The 17,599-nt window shown below is 36.7% G+C and overlaps 1 protein-coding gene across 1 annotated transcript; it reads left to right on the top strand.

The window, feature by feature from the left end:
• Positions 1–3,156: 3,156 nt before the first annotated feature.
• Positions 3,157–16,133, top strand: tmem129 (transmembrane protein 129, E3 ubiquitin protein ligase). Its single transcript, XM_036569174.1, has 4 exons — positions 3,157–3,459; positions 6,234–6,708; positions 6,808–6,967; positions 15,735–16,133. The coding sequence occupies exons 1-4, from the start codon at positions 3,255–3,257 to the stop codon at positions 15,981–15,983; spliced, it is 1,089 nt and encodes a 362-aa protein (XP_036425067.1). The 5' UTR covers positions 3,157–3,254; the 3' UTR covers positions 15,984–16,133.
• Positions 16,134–17,599: the final 1,466 nt, after the last annotated feature.

The raw sequence follows: 17,599 nt of genomic DNA, 5'->3' as shown, positions 1-17,599 counted from the left end.
TAAACTAGAGGATAGTGTGGCCACATCCGTTAATGTGAATAAAGCACCCTCTCCTGCTCCTCTGCCCCCCAATCTCTCATGCGACTGGTCTTCTTAAAGCACAAGCCAAAAGTATTCGCTCGTTTGCCTTCACAAGCATATGAACTTGACTGACATCCCATTCTTAAACCATAGGGTTTAATATGATGTTGGCCCACCCTTTGTAGCTATAACAGCTTCAACTCTTCTGGGAAGGCTTTCCACAAGGTTTAGGAGTGTGTTTATGAGAATTTTTGACCATTCTTCCAGAAGCGCAGTTATGAGATCAGACACTGATGTTGGATTAAGATTTAAGATTAAGCATTAAGATTTCCTTTCACTGGAACTAAGGGGCCGAGCCCAACTCCTAAAAAAAACCCACACCATAATCCCCCCTCCACCAAACTTTACACTTGGCACAATGCAGTCAGACAGGTACCATTCGACTGGTAACCGCCAAACCGAGACTCGTCCATCGGCTTGTCAGACAGAGAAGCGTGATTCGCCACTCCAGAGAACACGTCTCCACTGCTCTAGAGTCCAGTGGCGGCGTGCTTTACACCACTGCATTCAACGCTTTGCATTGCGCTTGATGATGTAAGGCTTGGATGCAGCTGCTTAGCCACAGAAACCCAGTCCATGAAGCTCTCTACGCACTCTTTTTGAGCTAATCTGAAGGCCACATGAAGTTTGGAGGTCTGTAGCGATTGACTGTGCAGAAAGTTGGCGACTTCTGCACACTATGCGCCTCAGCATCCGCTGATCCCGCTCTTTCATTTTATGTGGCCTACCACTTTGTGGCTGAGTTGCTGTCGTTCCCAATCGCTTCCACTTTGTTATAATACCACTGACCATTGGCTGTGGAATATTTAGTAGCGAGGAAATTTCACGACTGCCATCCTATCATGGTACCACGCTGGAATTCACTGAGCTCCTGAGAGCGACCCTTTCTTTCACAAATGTTTGTAGAAGCAGTCTTCATGCCTAGGTGCTTGGTTTTATACACCTGCGGCCATGGAAGTGATTGGAACACCAATGGATGGGTGAGTGAATACTTTTGGCAGTATAGTGTACATGGTATATGTTTAATTAACAGTATTAGAACAGAAATGTGTAGTAGATCTGGGGAGCTAGCTTAGATTGTCAACTAGCCTACAGAAAATTCACAAAATTAAGAAAAAGAGGAGGGGAGGGCAGAGATGAGAGGCCAAGAGTATGTGTGCTCAGAATAATTAATTCAGCAATTGAGCAATGGGTCAGTATTTAGCCTCCTCTACCATAGATTCTCTCTGCTTCTACTCACCTAATCACTCTAGCTAGCTCTTTGCCTACATCATGAAATATCAAATCAATACACTGACCGAGATGACTCTAGCTAACCTATTTCATAACTGATGGCATGTTCAGCATTTTCTCACAAAATCAGCTCAGGTTCTGCTTCTTAGTGTAGTGATCTTAGAACTGATTTTACACAGACAGAACCTAATAGTCATGTGTGTACCCTTTTGTGTGTTACAGTTACTTACAGTTGTAGTTTCTGTTCAGGCCAAATAAAGATATCCCTGAGCTGTAACTTCCATGTATTTAATAATGTAATGTCCATGTGTTTAAAATGGTGTATGGAATAGACAATTATTTACACTACAATGTTTAGGTGACTGAGCTGATTGTGGTACTGTCATACTTCATGGATGGATATCTTAGTTAAGTAGACTGTTTGCTATCACATGATACATATATACAGTTTAAATGTCTGGAATAAATTTTTATTGCAAACAAACAATAATATTGTAATAAAAGCACTACTGTGCTAAAGTCTCAAGCATCTGAGAAAATAACATGTAAAGCTATTTATCTGGGCAATAAGTGTTTATTTGTTTCAAAAACATTAACATTAAAAATACATACAAATAAACAAAGGAAAAGTGCATTGTAATTTGTTGTGTGTTAGCTTAACCACTCCGAGTGTTTACATTACCGTCCAACACCCAGTTTATCGAATCAGTCCTTCATTAAATTAAATCGGATGTTCTGTATTTGTGTTTTTTCGTATTTATTCAAATGTTATATAGCAATCCAATAGGTAGTCTTACAAATATTTAACATTAGGTCCTACTGGGTGGAGTGGCATGCCTTGAAAGTATTAATTTGCTTGAGACATAACAATAATGATTGCAAATTACAGTGTCTTTTTTTTTATTAATTCAGAGTAATTTTCGTTTGGGGGTCATTAATTTGGCCCATAAGAGTAATCCCACTGGCCTGTTCCAAAGTTCACTTGTGGTTTTGTGTACTTGTTTGTGCATTCATGTGCTTTCCAGTAAATGTCTTAGGTCACAAACTTGCAAAAACACAGTGTGCGAGACCACACTAAATACATACTTTCCCCAAGATAGCTTCGTATTGTAAGTTGTATTGAGCTAAGTATATGTCTCACAGTTCAACATGTTGATGTTCCTACACAGTGTTTCAGAAATATCAGGGAAGAACGCGAGAACACTGGCAACTGCTTGTCCCATGAAGATGTGATCCATGTTCTCGCACTTGTGGAAATTAAAATGTAGAAATGTATGAAAAACACCCATTCATAATTTCTGTGATACAAGAGGAGAAGACTATTTTTAATTTCAAAAGTAAAATAGATTATAAAATGTAATGAGAAAATATTTTTCAGAGGGATGGGAACATGAGAAAGGAAACATGATTAAAAGAATGGATTAAAAACGAAATAAAAAAAATTGCAAAATGTTATTTTTGTGTAAAAGCATACTCCTGTTGAATGTGAAGTTTGGATGCCTTAGGCACATTCAGCCAATAGGCTGATCAGCTCACCATCCAATCAGCATTCAGTACCTGTAATGCCAGTCCTACTGCCCAAAACCTGTTTGCGGTAGGAAAAAAATGGAAATATACTTGTACGTTTCTTGTATTTTTAACAGAATACATCTTTCTATTTTCTGACGTTACATGTGGTTCGGCACAAAACGTTAGAAACATGTTTATGAATCCTTTTTTTAGCTGTTTACTTCTGTTCACCCCAGTCAGTGAGGACTCGCTTGCGAGCGGCCTCTAGCGTTTCGCTGTGATGCTTTTGATAGAATGGGAGAAATAGGTAGCCAGGCCAGAGCCGGTTGACAAGTTCTCTGGCCAGGCTCCCCTTAAACTGGCTCTGGTGACACCACGTGACCAAACGCGGAAGAAACCCAGGAGTCAACACTCTTCGCTGTTGTTACGTTATGGATCGGTCAGACGCAACGTTTACTTTAGCCTACATTGTGTTTACAATTTGTGTTGTATTTACGCCTAATGAATTTCGTTCGGCGGGTTTGACGATAGAGAACATTTTCTCAGAATGGCTTGGCAGCGAAGACATTGGTTTTATTCAATATCACATCAAGAGAACAACCCTAACTGTGCTAATCCACTCCTCCTTACCTCTTGGTAGGCCTCCGTTTTTACTTTTCTAAGACACTTTAATATGCATTTCTTTAATGCAGTGCTTGAGAATTTGTTACACAGTTCTGCTCCTAATCGTAAACTGTTGTGAGGGACTTTGGTGAGATTTCGCGCTAGCTTTTTCTTCTAAGGAGGTAAAACACTGACGTCGACCAAACACGTTACAGCTGCACCCTTTTTTGTTTGTTTTTTTAATGAAATAAAGAATTTGCTTTACTTTTAACTGTTGACAGTCTAAATTTAAATGTTTTCCTCGTGAGCTTCAAGGAAGTTAGACAAAAGACATTTGTTCTGTGGCAGCAATAAAAAGAAAAACCTGTTTACAAGCGCTTCTGTTCAGACTACAGGCACAAAACTGATTTTTGGCGTATCCAGAGTATATTCTAAAGATCTGATTGAAGAAACAAATCCAGTTTGCCTGCACTCTGAACATAGCCTAAACAAATCAGTCATTTTTGGATTTTGGCATTTATGATTACTCAAGTGGTCACGTAAACAGCGTACTCAAATTTCTTAGATCGAAGTATAGCCTAAAATGCGATTAAGAAATCCGGCAAGAGAGCTGAATTTTTATCTCAGAAATTGTGCATTCTGCAGTTATCACGTTATTAGGTGCATGTAAATGTACTCAGTGTGTTGTGGTAGTGAGATAAAATTGCAAACTACTATATTTTGTAAAATATGTGTTTTAATAGTTGGCTTTAAAATACTTAATGTGACTGCTCTAAACATAATAAAAACAAAACGTTGGCAGAAATATTGTTTACACATTTATCTTCAAATTCAAAAATAATAATAATAATTATTATTATTATTATTATTATTATTTTCAGATATTCAGCTCGCATCAGTGTTTGAATATTTAAAAAATCCAAAATATTAGATCCTAATTTTTTCAAGTTTGGTCCTAGTATTTGTCATGTTCGTGAGAATAACCCACGACTTTTTTTTTTTTCATAATGCCTCCCACCGTAGCTGGCGTTGGTTGGCTAGTACACAGTTCCTGAGTGTGACAGTTTCAGAGTATATGAAACCACATACATGATTGAAATGATAGCTGTACCTTGTTTCACTTGGGATTTGCATCAACTCATTTAAGGTAAATAATTATTGTTACTCCAGACATAGCAAATAGTGCCCTAATATCATTGAATCAATGTCAGTGCCAAAAGCAGAGTATCCCAAAGTGATCTTCACACTTAAAAGCAATGTATAAAACCATGTGGAGTTTTTTTTGTTTATTTATTGATTTTCAAACATTTAATTTCCAGTTTAGTCATTGTTTATTTCAGCTTGCTAGCTAGGTCTTCCCCAATCACACAATGCTGCCAACCTGAGAGGGCATAAAGTAACAGATGCTTCTTCTGAGACACATGAAGGTAGCCATTGATAGAGGAAGAGACACTTGTCCCTGGACATTGTGGCGTGACACACCAAACTGACTGTTGGCTCTCGGACACCGCCAGGCTGTCAGTGAGTGTCAGTGGCAGATCATAGTTTGTATGATGTGTCTCACAACGTTAACTCTCGCCGGCTTTACTCGGCTCTCAGCAGCGCTGTTTTGGCTAAATCATTTGAGAATAAGTAAGGATTTGAGAATCAGCTCAATTCAATTCAACTTCTCTCAAGAGAGAGAAGCAAGAAAACAGTGCTCTCAAGACGACACAAACAGAGAGTGGCCCCCTTTTTTTAATGCCAGTACAAATAGCAACGTTTTAGCACTAGAGATGGGCAATTCAAGAAGTTTTTGCTTTTCAAGTGTCCGAATTTTTAAATGGGCAGTATTTGAATATCGTATTCCCAGTCAGATAATAGGATAATGGACTTTTTTGCATATAATTGTGAACTTGTGCCACCCACACATTTTATTTCACTGTTTAATTTACAGACTTTCACTTGTTAGCAACTTGTTTTACCCACACAGCAACAAGCTAACAGTGGATTACTTTTACTTTCATACATAAGTCTAGCTTAAGCATGGATGTTTGAAGCTTGTAAGACATTCAGACAATTTTTTTTACTTTGTATGTTTCAGTTTGACAATTTTACAGACTGCTGCTAGCTCCTGCAACAGAGTTGTTAGTTTCTATGCAGGCACACTAAGTACATTCATGTCAGCTGTCGTGTTTCTGGTGTTTAAGTGTAAATTTTCACAAGAGATGAGAGTTGATGGTGACTGATGGTGATGGAAGGTGATCATCACTTGGCCTTGGCTGGCGCTGGTTTTCCTCATCAGGTTGGTGTGTCTGGACCCTTAGCAAATTTAGTTTTATACTGTTGTCACCTGCAGGCTTGTCTGCTATGGTTTCATGTTAAGTGTAGCATCATATTCTTAAGGAACTGTATTTCATTCCTCTATCAATACGTGGCTGTGGTAAAAAGGAATAATTAAGAAAATATGACTTGAGGAAGAGCAAATGGTAGTTTGCACCTGGGGACTAGCCAGCATTCGGTTTGGTGATCAAAAGTAAATAAGCCTAAATTTCAGCAATACCTAAAACATCTCTCTCTCTCTCACTCACACACACACACACACACGATAGAATTTTGATAAGTGGTTAAACCAAGAAGACTTTACTAGTGTGCAGTGACTTGATACATTTTTGGGAACTACTCTGATGTAAAATTTTAAACTTGATTTCCCTTGGAGCTAATGGCTTTTGATTATTGTTTTTGAAGTATTGTGTTTTTTTAATTATATGTTTTCTATGTACCTGTGTGTACCTGTGTGTCACAGATCAGTTTGTTGTCTCTTGCAGGCTACTACATAGGAATGTGTATTGCTGCACCTGAAGAGAATCTTATGTACATCCACCTAGCAAGTCAGGGATGGCAACTTTATTTTGGACTGTCGATGGCCTTTCAGCTTTTGAGCTTTGCTCTTGTATTCCATTGGTCTAAAAATGAATGGGCAAATCATCCAGTATCTAAGACCATTGGCATATTTGCCTTACCACAGTCCAGCTGGAGGGCAGTTGCATCATCCATCAACACAGAGTTTCGCCGGATTGAAAAATTTGCAACAGGGCCACCTGATGCCAGAGTGATTATCACTGATACTTGGGTGATAAAGGTTACAATTTACCGCTTGTTTGTCACTCTGCAGCAGGACGCACACTTAACTGTCATACACTCAAAACAACATGACCTGTCTCCTGATTCACGCACTCCAGTTCAGATTCTTACTCTTACTGTTGCCAGCATCAATCCCAGAGTCAAATCTTTTGACATAGGGTACATGTCGTTCTAAGTAGACCTCAGCTTATGTCTCATATTAAAATATGTTGAATGTCCTTTCCTATTGTGCAGCTGATTATTTGTTGTTTCTTTTAGGTTGAATTCAGCAGAGTATGCAGAGTTATGTGAGAAATTGCGTTCCCCAGTCAGAAATGCTGCTAATGTGGTTGTCCATTTGACTCTGAGTGAGCTCTTCTTGGAGACCTTTAAATCTCAAGTGGAGATGAATCAGGTTTACAGATACACAAGTGGGCAGGTGAGATTTTATATATATAAAATACTTTATGTAAATACTTTATGCAAAGTTCTTAGATGTTCCTCAAATTAAGTGCACAATATAACAGTTTAACTGTTAATTTCCTGGCTCGGTGATTCACAAGTCTTACTGTCACAGGCTTGTAGGGTAACTACATGATGTGCTGCTGTGCAATGACATAATGTTGCCATGTGCTACAAATCAATTTGGCACCAATTTCATCATGTCTTTTTTCAAAATTCACCAGTGTGCTCCGTGGTATATCTTATTAACTTCTCACAAATAGCCCTGGTCACTACCTTAGCTAAACTGCTTGTATGTACTCATCTGCTTTTTGCAGCATGACATACTCTATGGATTATCATAATGGGAAATGGGATAGGTTGATTAGTGGCTGTGTGGTAGTTTTAAAAGTGAGGAAATTAAATATTGGATATGACATTGCATAGGAGTGGGTATGTTACCAAAAAGATTTACCTTCACTTAAAGGGAATGACCTTACTTAATGTGTGATTTTGTAGGATGGGTTTTGTAATGTGAATAATTTATTTTTTTCCTAGTGGTTTTGACTTAAGAGTCCAAGCATGAAGTGCTGGAACCCCATTGTAATTAGCATTTTTAATCTCCTCCTTCCTCTTCCTTTTCTCCACTAAAATGAACTGTATGTCATACAGACATGAAACTTTGTCAATAGTAGTCCCTCCCACTGTTTAGGCACATAAACTCAGCCCGATTTACCTGCTATAGCGAAGCTTTAAACTTTTTGGGTCGTATCTGTGGCACCATATGTCCTACAAAAATACCTCAAGAACCATATGGCTTTGCCCACTTTGAGATAATTAGCATTTTATGCAAAATAGCACACTTTTTTGAGCGCAAACTAGTCTTTGGGTTTTCACCCAATCTGCACAAATCTGGTGTCAAAAGGATCCTAAGGGCCTAACCTTTTAATAATTATCAAAAAATGTTGGAATTTCAACATTGTGTAGCATCCAGGCCTGACCCGAAAATAGGGGTGGAGCTCATATTGCAAAACTTGTGTATGCAGCTCTTACACTGAAGCGCTTTGCCTGATTGTTAGGAAACTTCACAGGCTTGTACCGTAAGAGAAGTCATAGGCACTCTTCAAATTTTGGTGGAACTGTGTCAGTATCTATGAGGCTGATGTCAAATTTGAAAAACATTGGCCAGTCAGATTTCAGTAGGTATTGGACAGCCTTAGAATGGCCCAATCATGAAACTTGATGTGTATCTCCAGGTATGGATTTTGTACTGCCAATTGAAGTATGACAGGTGTCAGCCACTGGGGGGCACTACTCACATGTAAACACTAAAATGTCTTATACCAGTTAGGTTAAAAAAACATGCAGTTAGGATCAAGTAATGCACTAAAATGAGCTGACAGCTTTGTCAATGCAAGTCATTTACTAATTATTTCCATTGTTCTACAAATGCACATTGTTTGAAAAATACGTTTCAGACTAGTCCTACAGTTTACAATTGATTAAACTCTCAATCTCAATCTCAAAACTGGTCTTAAAACAAAACTTGCAGTCTGTAAGCAAATAATTATCAAAAAAGTTGACGTTTTAGTACAGGGTATCTGCAAGATATCAGTCCATCTGGGCAAAGCTCTTAACTCCATCTATCTGCAACTCACAGATACATTGTCGGATTGAGACCAGATTTGGTACAGACAGACAATCATACATTGAGGAAGCTTAATGGTATGGAATCAAATATAAATTATATAAAATTAACATCTCTCACTCAGTTTAAATTGAAGAAAACTACAGATGAATCATTGTACTGGAGCATATAAAATAAGAATTTTCTGCCAGAGTTACCAAATCTGTTCATGATGGTGATTTGCACCCTATTTAATTGACTCAAAAGTCAATTTAATTACATTATAAAATTAACATTCCCAAAAGTAGAATGCAAAATAGCACATTTTTGGTCTATCATACTATAATTATAATCCACTGCTTCAGCATTTTAAAGTAATTGGCAGCCAAAGTTACCAAATCAGTTCATTTGTACCCTGTCTAATTGACCCAAGAGTCAAATTTAGCACACTCTAAAACTACCAATAAAAAGACCAAATAAACAGCACATTTTGGTTTAAAGTCACATTAAGTTGAACTCCTTTGAATACAGCACGTTAATGTAACTGGCATCCAAAGTTACCAGATCAGTTTATTAAGGTAGTGCCGTGTGCTCTATCTGATTTTACTTATTAGTCGGATTCAATACATTTATAAAATGAACATTAGCAATAAGTAGACCAAAAAACAGCACACTTTGGTTTAAAGTTTACCATACTATGAATATATCAAAAATGAAGTCCATCCACTGCAGCATTTTAAAGTTATTTGCAGTCAAAATTGCCAAGTCAGTTCATATGTATCCCATACAACTGACTCATGAGTCAAATTCAACACATTATAAATTGAAATTTACTAATAATAATACTAATTTAATAAGCACATAAACAAGCAATAGATTAAAGTCTGTCACAGTATGCACAAACCTAAGATTACATCCTGTTAATGCAGCATTTTAAAATAAAAGGTAGCCACATTTACCAAAACAGTTCTTTAAGCTTATAATTTGCACTCCCTCCAATTGACTCATCAGCCAAAAAATTTTATGCAACAAAAGTTTTCTGATTGACATGATATTGGTCAACTTTTTATTTATTTATTTATTGGTTATCATGAACATGCACCACCCATGTACATAATTATACAAAACCATTTAATATAGAATTATTTTATATTATTATTTTTTTTTTGTTTATCCAAATTCTATGTGATTGTATTAAAAAACAGAACACTTTTAAAAACAAAGACATGTTATTGCATCGTTGGTTTTGGCAAAATTAACAATGCAATAAAATATTATATAATGTGTAGAAATAAGGATATTAGTGTATCACAAACAAAAGAGGATAAGAGTATAAGTGTTCAAAGTTTATTCGTAAATAAAACAAGCAAATAAGGATATAACAATGATTTAATTAGGCTTTTAAAATATACTGTATTCCTTATAAAGAGAGATAATCATTCTGACTTTAATATTTTTTACAGTTTTAAAATTATAATACATTTTAAACAAGAGAATAAGGATCAATTATTATTCAATCCCTAGGTTTAATATTTTGTGGAATAACCCTTGTTTGCAATTACAGCTATTAATCGTTTTTTAGGATAAGGCTGGTGTGACTTCACTATGAGGATTTAATTGCATTTAGCCACAAGAGTATTAGTAAGTAAAGATTGATGTTAAATGATGAGTTCTTGCACTCCACCTTATCCCACTATATTCAGTGGTCCTCCATCACTCCAGAGAATGAACTTCTGCCTTATACCTCTCTAGCCAATGCTTAACATTGGGCATAGTGACCTTAGGCTCATGTGTGACTTTCCAACAAGAGTCTTTTTATTAACTATTCACAAACTGCTTTATCAATTATTGTTTGCTTATTTATTTATTTATTTAGTGCCAAAAATAAAAAAATGAAGATTTTCTAAAAATAAAGCATCTTTTTTTATTCAGGGATTGATATAATTAGACCCTGGGCCAAAGAATGGGGGAGTATTCTATTATATAAATTCTCTAAATAAGCAGGTCTAGCAGGAAGGATAAGAGTCCCTTTAAAAAAACTTGTTAGTGTGTTTGTAAAGATGTTTATAGAATTGTAATTAAGCTATTGCATTTAATTTCTGTTCTCCTTCCTCAGTCCGTGTAGGCTGTACAAATGCCCCTTTTCGTTTATTACTGATCCATACTTGTCTACAGTGTTTGAAGTCTAGCTTTTTTTCTTCTGACAAACGGAAAAGAATGTTATTATTTCAGAGACCTGTACCAACAGTTATTTTTCTCAACTCTATTATTTTTCAACATCTCAACTATCCGAGAGTCTTCCAGTATCTGCCTTAAACTAGCAGCATTTGTGTTCAAAGTGTTAATACTGCAGTATATTCTGGATTACCTCATGGTGATACAAGCGTAACCAAGCATTGATACAGTGATGGTTGTATTGATGATGATTTAATGTAGTTTTATACAGTGCATGTAGGCACAAGCGAAACATTTAATGCTTATAGGTCTGAGACTGTGAACATCCAGCACTTGCAAACGTGCTCCAGTCTTTTGGGGTTTTCTCTTTATTCATCATTATTTGCATAAATATTGTACTGGAGAACAAGACATTTTGCCTCCTGTGTGTTGCACACTGCTGAGAAGTTCATTAATAACATTTACCTGTGCTGTTGTGTGCATGAATGAAGCAAGTATCTTTTATTAACTGTTACTTAAGGCAGTTACGAGCTTTGTTGGCTCATGTGGTTGTAGTGAGTTATTAGTTTGTAGCTTGCTGTAATTTGTGCTTAGCCATTAGCATATTGGTTATGTGGTTGTAGTGCTGCTTTGTGTTGTTCTAATGTGCTAATCTGATCATTTTATTATTGTGATGTGTGTTTGCACAGATCACACATTGACCACTGCCTCTTCTGCTGCTTTTGTGTTTACAATTGATCACTCTTGTATCATCACTATACCTTGACCAGCACATCAAAATAAACCACACCTATAAAAATCCTAGAAGGTTCCTTAATTTTTCATTGTCAAAAAATATCTGGTATTTTGTGCCATATGTCGTGTTGTGCCACTGGTATCGTGATATGTATTATACTGTAAATTCCCATTTCTGCTGGACCACTTATCTAGTCTGTCATTCCACGTTGGGGTTGAGGAATTAGCTTATTATTGAAGAGTATGACTAGTAAATATTTAAGCATTTTGCAGATATCTCTTTCTTTAGAAGAAAGATCCTCTTTTAGTTGCAGGTTTTTCAGCTTTCAGAAAATGGAAATCAGCAAAAGTTCTCATCATTTTGCAATGGAACCTCTTATGGACTGATTTACAGTGCTGCTGATGGTATGTGCATCTCTTCCCCACCAAAATATAGAGTCCACTACCTCTGGATATTTTCCTTGGAGGAGTGGTGTGTCAGCTTGGCATATTTTAAACACTTTCCTAAGAATTCCAAATGACATGTCTCAGAGAGGCCTTTGCAAACAAACGCTCTTTTGTAGGGTGACAGCGCAAGAACTTCGTGTTCCTGGTTCTGGATCCTTTCCTCCATATGGGGTGCTCCATCTTTCCTTTTACATCTTAAATCTGAAATTATGGGCATCTATGGGCTCTTTCAGGTCATCCATAGACTTCTCAATGGTTCTGCCCTGCTGTGTAATCTGCCCTTTCAATGTAGCGATAATGGTATCAAACATGTCTTTCTCTATTTCTTAAAGAGGATATTGTGCAGGTGTCTCTGGCTGAATAGGTGAAGCAGAGCAGTTTGCCATGAGAGTTAACTTTGTATTGCAAGTAAAAGTGGACATTATACTGGTTCATTCAGAGTAATGGTTGAAATATTTTCTGAAGGTATTGGTTTTATCATAACCTTTAGAATGGTATGAAATCAATAACCATAGATAATGCAACATACACACAGTGCAAAGAATATCACATTTGGTTAATGATGTTTCAGTCACATTTCAGGGAAAATGAAGACAGCAGTTTACTGATGTGTAAGTTTATTGGAGTCTGAGATGATGTCAGTCCAGTTTGTTATTGAGGGAGCGACCATTAGCAAGAGAAATATGAAAGGAACATCCAGTCTCTTGTGGTTAGCCTTTAGCATAGCGTAGGCAATAACCTGCTGTGTTTCTGTTTCATCTCGCACTGCCTGAGCTGCTGTCTCCCTCAGTCAGCTGTATTAGACAGGCAGTGTCTGATTGTCGTAGATGAACACACATAAGACATATAACATGAGAAATTTGAATGTGAGGCAACATTTAGCGCGATATTTGCTGGGGCCAGAGAAGCTGCTGTTTACTTCTGTACCATAGGTTTATCTCTGTATTGCATTCAGGAACATTTTTCCCTCTTCCTGGTAAGTGAGCTCTTTAATGGTCATTGAACACACATTTTTGGCTACAAATTCCAATGCTGTTTACTGATGTCTTTCTCAGATATCCAAATTCTGATGTGTCTTTAGTCTCTGCTCTTACTGATTTACTAGATGGCTGATCAGTCTTTGTGGCAGGAGTTTTAAGGAGTTATCTGCTTAAATGTATAATTGGTTCTGCACTCTTAAGTTTCTCCACTTCATGATTTAATTTCTATAGCATTTGATCTCTTCAGTGATATGTGTGTTAAAAGTAGCTTTTTCCATTGTGGAGTGCTAATATGGAGTTCCTGGTCTTCCAGTGTTTAAGGATAATTTTCTTGGCTATAGAGAAAGCAGTGAGTATGGGCGTGGTGTAATGGTTGTGGGGTCTCAAAATGGTATAGTCACCCAGCAAACAAATGCTATACTCCAAAGTGAGGGATATAAAGTCGATGACAGATTGCCAAAATTGTTGTATAGTTGGACGTGTACATAGAGCATGAAAATAGGTATCCGGAGTGTCTAAAGTGCCTTCTGCCGATTGACAGCTGGGATAGGCTCCAGCTCCCCCTGCAACCCAGAAGGATAAGCGGTTTAGATGGTGTGTGGGTGTGTGTGTCTATTTGTCTAAAGTGCAGTAGGAGCATGTGTCTGCATCCATTTGTCCTATTTTATTCAATTTATGTTGTGTGATCTGTGAATTGCTATTCATCTATTGAATCAGCTGGAGATTACTATTAGTTGTCATTGTAAAGGTGTTTTTACAAATTTGAGTCAAGAAGTCACTGCCAGGAGAGATTCTGAGATCTTTTTCCCATTTTAAAGTTGGAAGTACAACAGTATTATCCAAAATAGCGAGAAGTTTATAGAATTTTGAAAGCAATTTCTTATTAGTTGTTGTTTTATTAATGTGTTCAATTAGTTTGGGTGGGTGAAAATGGTTATTTGTAATATTTATTTTAGACTTCAATACAAATTTCAGTTGAAGATATTGTAAGCACTGATCTTTCCTGACACTGAATATCTGAACCAAATTATCAAACAAGATAAAGGTGTCATCCTTAAAAACATGATGCAGATGCGCGATCCCTTTCTGTTTCCATGCAGTGAAGTTTAATGGTGAGTTATTAAGCAGGAAATTGGGATTATGCCAAATTGGAGTGTATTTACATAGTGCTCAGGTGTAATTGGTAATGTTGACCAAAATCTTGACCTGCCTAACCGGTCCTAACAGGAATTCTAAGACACATGACATTGTTAGTGTTATTATTTTTAAGTTAATCAAAGTTAAAGTGTGGACTAACATTTGCTAAAAAGTGTCTTTTTTTATAGTTTGCTGCAGAAGTTGTGTTCACTTTATTTTCACAGAATAAACAGTGTGGCCAGGGGTGCCCAAACATTTTCATACAACTGTACAATAACTGATAAAATACTGGAACCTACACAGACTTCAAAAAAAAGTGACAACAATAAAGCTGAAGCTTTCTTTTTCTATAGTGGAGTAGTTTATTTAGTGTTTATTAAATTCAAGTGAGGACATACAGGATGGTCAACATAACTGTCTTCCTGCAAAAGTACTACAAGCTTCTGCTGAGCTTGCAACAACCTCTGACCTTGTTTTAGTAAATCTAGGGCACTAAACATGAATATATTATTTAAAAGCACTTTATCAAAAACATGATTAGAAGCAGAAGACTGTGCTGAAGGACACAAAGGTAACTCATGAGGGGTTTGACTACTATAACAGCACCTTCCATACAATCAAATTAAAGAGGCAGTGGATGAGAAATTGTAACTGCACTAACTTTTATGAGAACTCTGTACAACATTAGAATTGCATGCTTTATACACTTTACCATATATTTGCTTAGTTGTCTTATCCTGTGTAGATAAATAGATATGTAGATAGAAAATTTGTACTTTGATCTGTGTGGACCACCTTTGGAAGACCAAAAGTAGGAAACCATTTCACCAAAGCTTGTCAAAACTGAAGCAGTCAAAACTGAATACAAAGGGTATTACCTCCAATTCAAAGTCAAAACCTATTACCTGTCTTTGGCAACGGTCCAACACAGTCAACATGTACATGTTGAAATAGTTTGTCCACCACTAAGTGTGGAACAATGTAAAGCAGGGGGAACTGGTTAATTATGTTTCCTCTACTTTGACCAACATGACGTGCAACAGTAATTTGTAACATCCCTTTTCTGTCCTGGCCAAATCGATTATATATGATTTTCAACACCCAAGTTATTTGACCACAGATTGTCAGCAGCCAAATTCAACATCTGCTGCTTAAGCACTGTAGGGATAATTAATTGGTATGCTCTGTTTAATTTGGAATTATCATAATTTTTCATATTAGTCATTTTGGGTTATTATATGTTTTTCTAAAATCCGAAATCTTGTTTGATCTTAGCATTGTAGCTGTAAACGACGTTCCAAAGCAACCACACCCTGTATCTACTGACCTTCTATTCTTAACAGTTAATACTTGTAACTATACTTTTCAGTCTTATTTTGTTGGCTCTGTCAATCAAATTCAATTTTATATATAAATAGTGGACTGACAAGTCAAAAATGATGAAACACATATAGATGACATAAATAACTTATGCTTTTACCTTGTCTGTCTTTCATCAAATCAGCAAAAATAGCATTCTTTCTTTTGACGTCCTTGTACTTAGACACTCATAAGACAAAATCCAGTGTGCAGTTGTAACGGATGGTTAAAAACTGCCAACATATTAGAAGGTGTGTAAGTTGGGCATACATTGATCATGACTTTTATTCTGCTTCTTGTCTCAGGAATTAGAGCCCTGTATTGGATGCATGCAGGTGAGCGCCAACATAAAACTTACGCGACTATGTCAAGGTGACGGTGATGGCGAGTGCCAGCAGTGCTATTGCCGCCCTATGTGGTGTCTCCTTTGCATGGGCAAATGGTTTGCCAGCCGCCAGGACCAGACTCGGCCCGAGACATGGCTCAGCAGCACAGTACCTTGTCCCACTTGTAGGACTAAGTTCTGTATTTTAGATGTCTGCCTTGTTGAATGAATACATTATTGAATTACTCTGCAAAGTTGCCTTTTTTACAGTTCCAGTTATAATTGTACAGTAAAATATGTGCAGTAAAGTGTTTTTGAGAAATGAAAAGAATATGTACTTTATGTAAAAAAGAATAAACCTGAATATTTTTAAGAGCAAGCAGTTTTTACCCTATTTAAACTCATTCTACTGTGCCATGAAAATGGTTCAATCTCTAAAATTTGCCATACTTTGCCATGTCTTTGTCTCAGATTTGAAATTTGAAATAGCTTAAATTTCACGCTTATGTATAAATGATTTATCACTTGCTCGTGGTTCTAGAGGAATAGGTACCAGAAATGTGAATAAATGTCAAATATACAGTGTCTGGAATAGATGTCTTTCCAGTGGTATGCAGAAATCATTTATGACTCTTGTTTGGCAGAAAAGACAAAAAAGAGCAATTTTCTGTAGATGGACCATTTTTATAAAGAGGTGTGAGTGTGTGAAGAACCTTTTGACAAAGGCCACAGTTTATACAAAATGAATGCATTGTAGTTGCATGCAAATAGAAACCAGGCATACACTTAATGATGGTACTACTGAAAAGAGTAAAGCACTAAAAACAGTTTTGTTTTTTTTTTTCTTTTTCTTTTGTGTGGTCCTGAGTGGTACAGTAGACATAGAATGTTGTATCCTAGCACTGCTACTCAAGGTTAGTTGCCTGTCGTGCCGTAACCATCTGTGGCTGGGAGTCCAAAAATGAAAATATGCAGATGGTTCCATTGCATATTAAACAGTGTGCACTGTTGTTTGATTTCCTATTTGAACAGTGACTACAAACTATCTTGTTTCTGAAAAACAAGATACGTTTTATTAAAAGGTTTACAGCAAATAATGTCTTGAGTAACACTTTTTTATAGGTATGAATTGTCCCAGCTATAGTTTCACATAAATATTGATGGTAAAACTGGTTTTAATATGGATTGGGTATTATAAAACTTAAGTTTTGCAGCTTTTTCTCTAAATTCAATGTCATCTTTTAAAAAGAGCATGAACTGTTCATGAAGTATGGTCTGGACAGGCAATTCAGGTGACCTTTTAATAGTCCACTTGTAGCCTGGACTTCAAATGATCCTGGAAATGTTACAGTAGCTTCAGAAACTACTTTGTTGATTGATGCCAAATAAGTCTTCCCTGAGGGCTTACATTGGAAATTAATGGGTCATAGGTTCACATGCAAGCAAAGTTTTTTTTTTTTGTTTGTTTGGTAATTTAGATATTTACGTGGCATACGTATTTTAACACTTCAGGTCTGAAAGCTATTAATGTTCCATTCGTACATGAATGAAACAAGCCGTGAAGCACCATGGTAGCATTACTTTGAAAGTGAGTTCACTGGCTGCAACCTGCAATCTCTAGCCAACTCCACTCCCAGAGTACAGTTCTGACGGGGAAAAAAACAATTCAAGGTTATGTTGATACCTCTCACTCATTGAGTTTTAAAGTATTAATGTCATAAAAGAAGATATGTATTTTTTTTATTTGCACTGACAGGAATGTACATATTTTTTTAAATGATGAAAGCTCATGCCCCATTAACATTCAAGTTTGATTGGCCTCATTCACTAACTGTTCTGAAGAAG

The sequence above is a fragment of the Colossoma macropomum genome, unplaced genomic scaffold (assembly GCF_904425465.1).
Source record: "Colossoma macropomum unplaced genomic scaffold, Colossoma_macropomum, whole genome shotgun sequence".
NCBI classification, from domain to species: domain Eukaryota; kingdom Metazoa; phylum Chordata; class Actinopteri; order Characiformes; family Serrasalmidae; genus Colossoma; species Colossoma macropomum.
The sequence above is the reverse complement of the archived record's forward strand: the minus strand, read 5'-3'. Positions and strand labels throughout refer to the sequence as shown.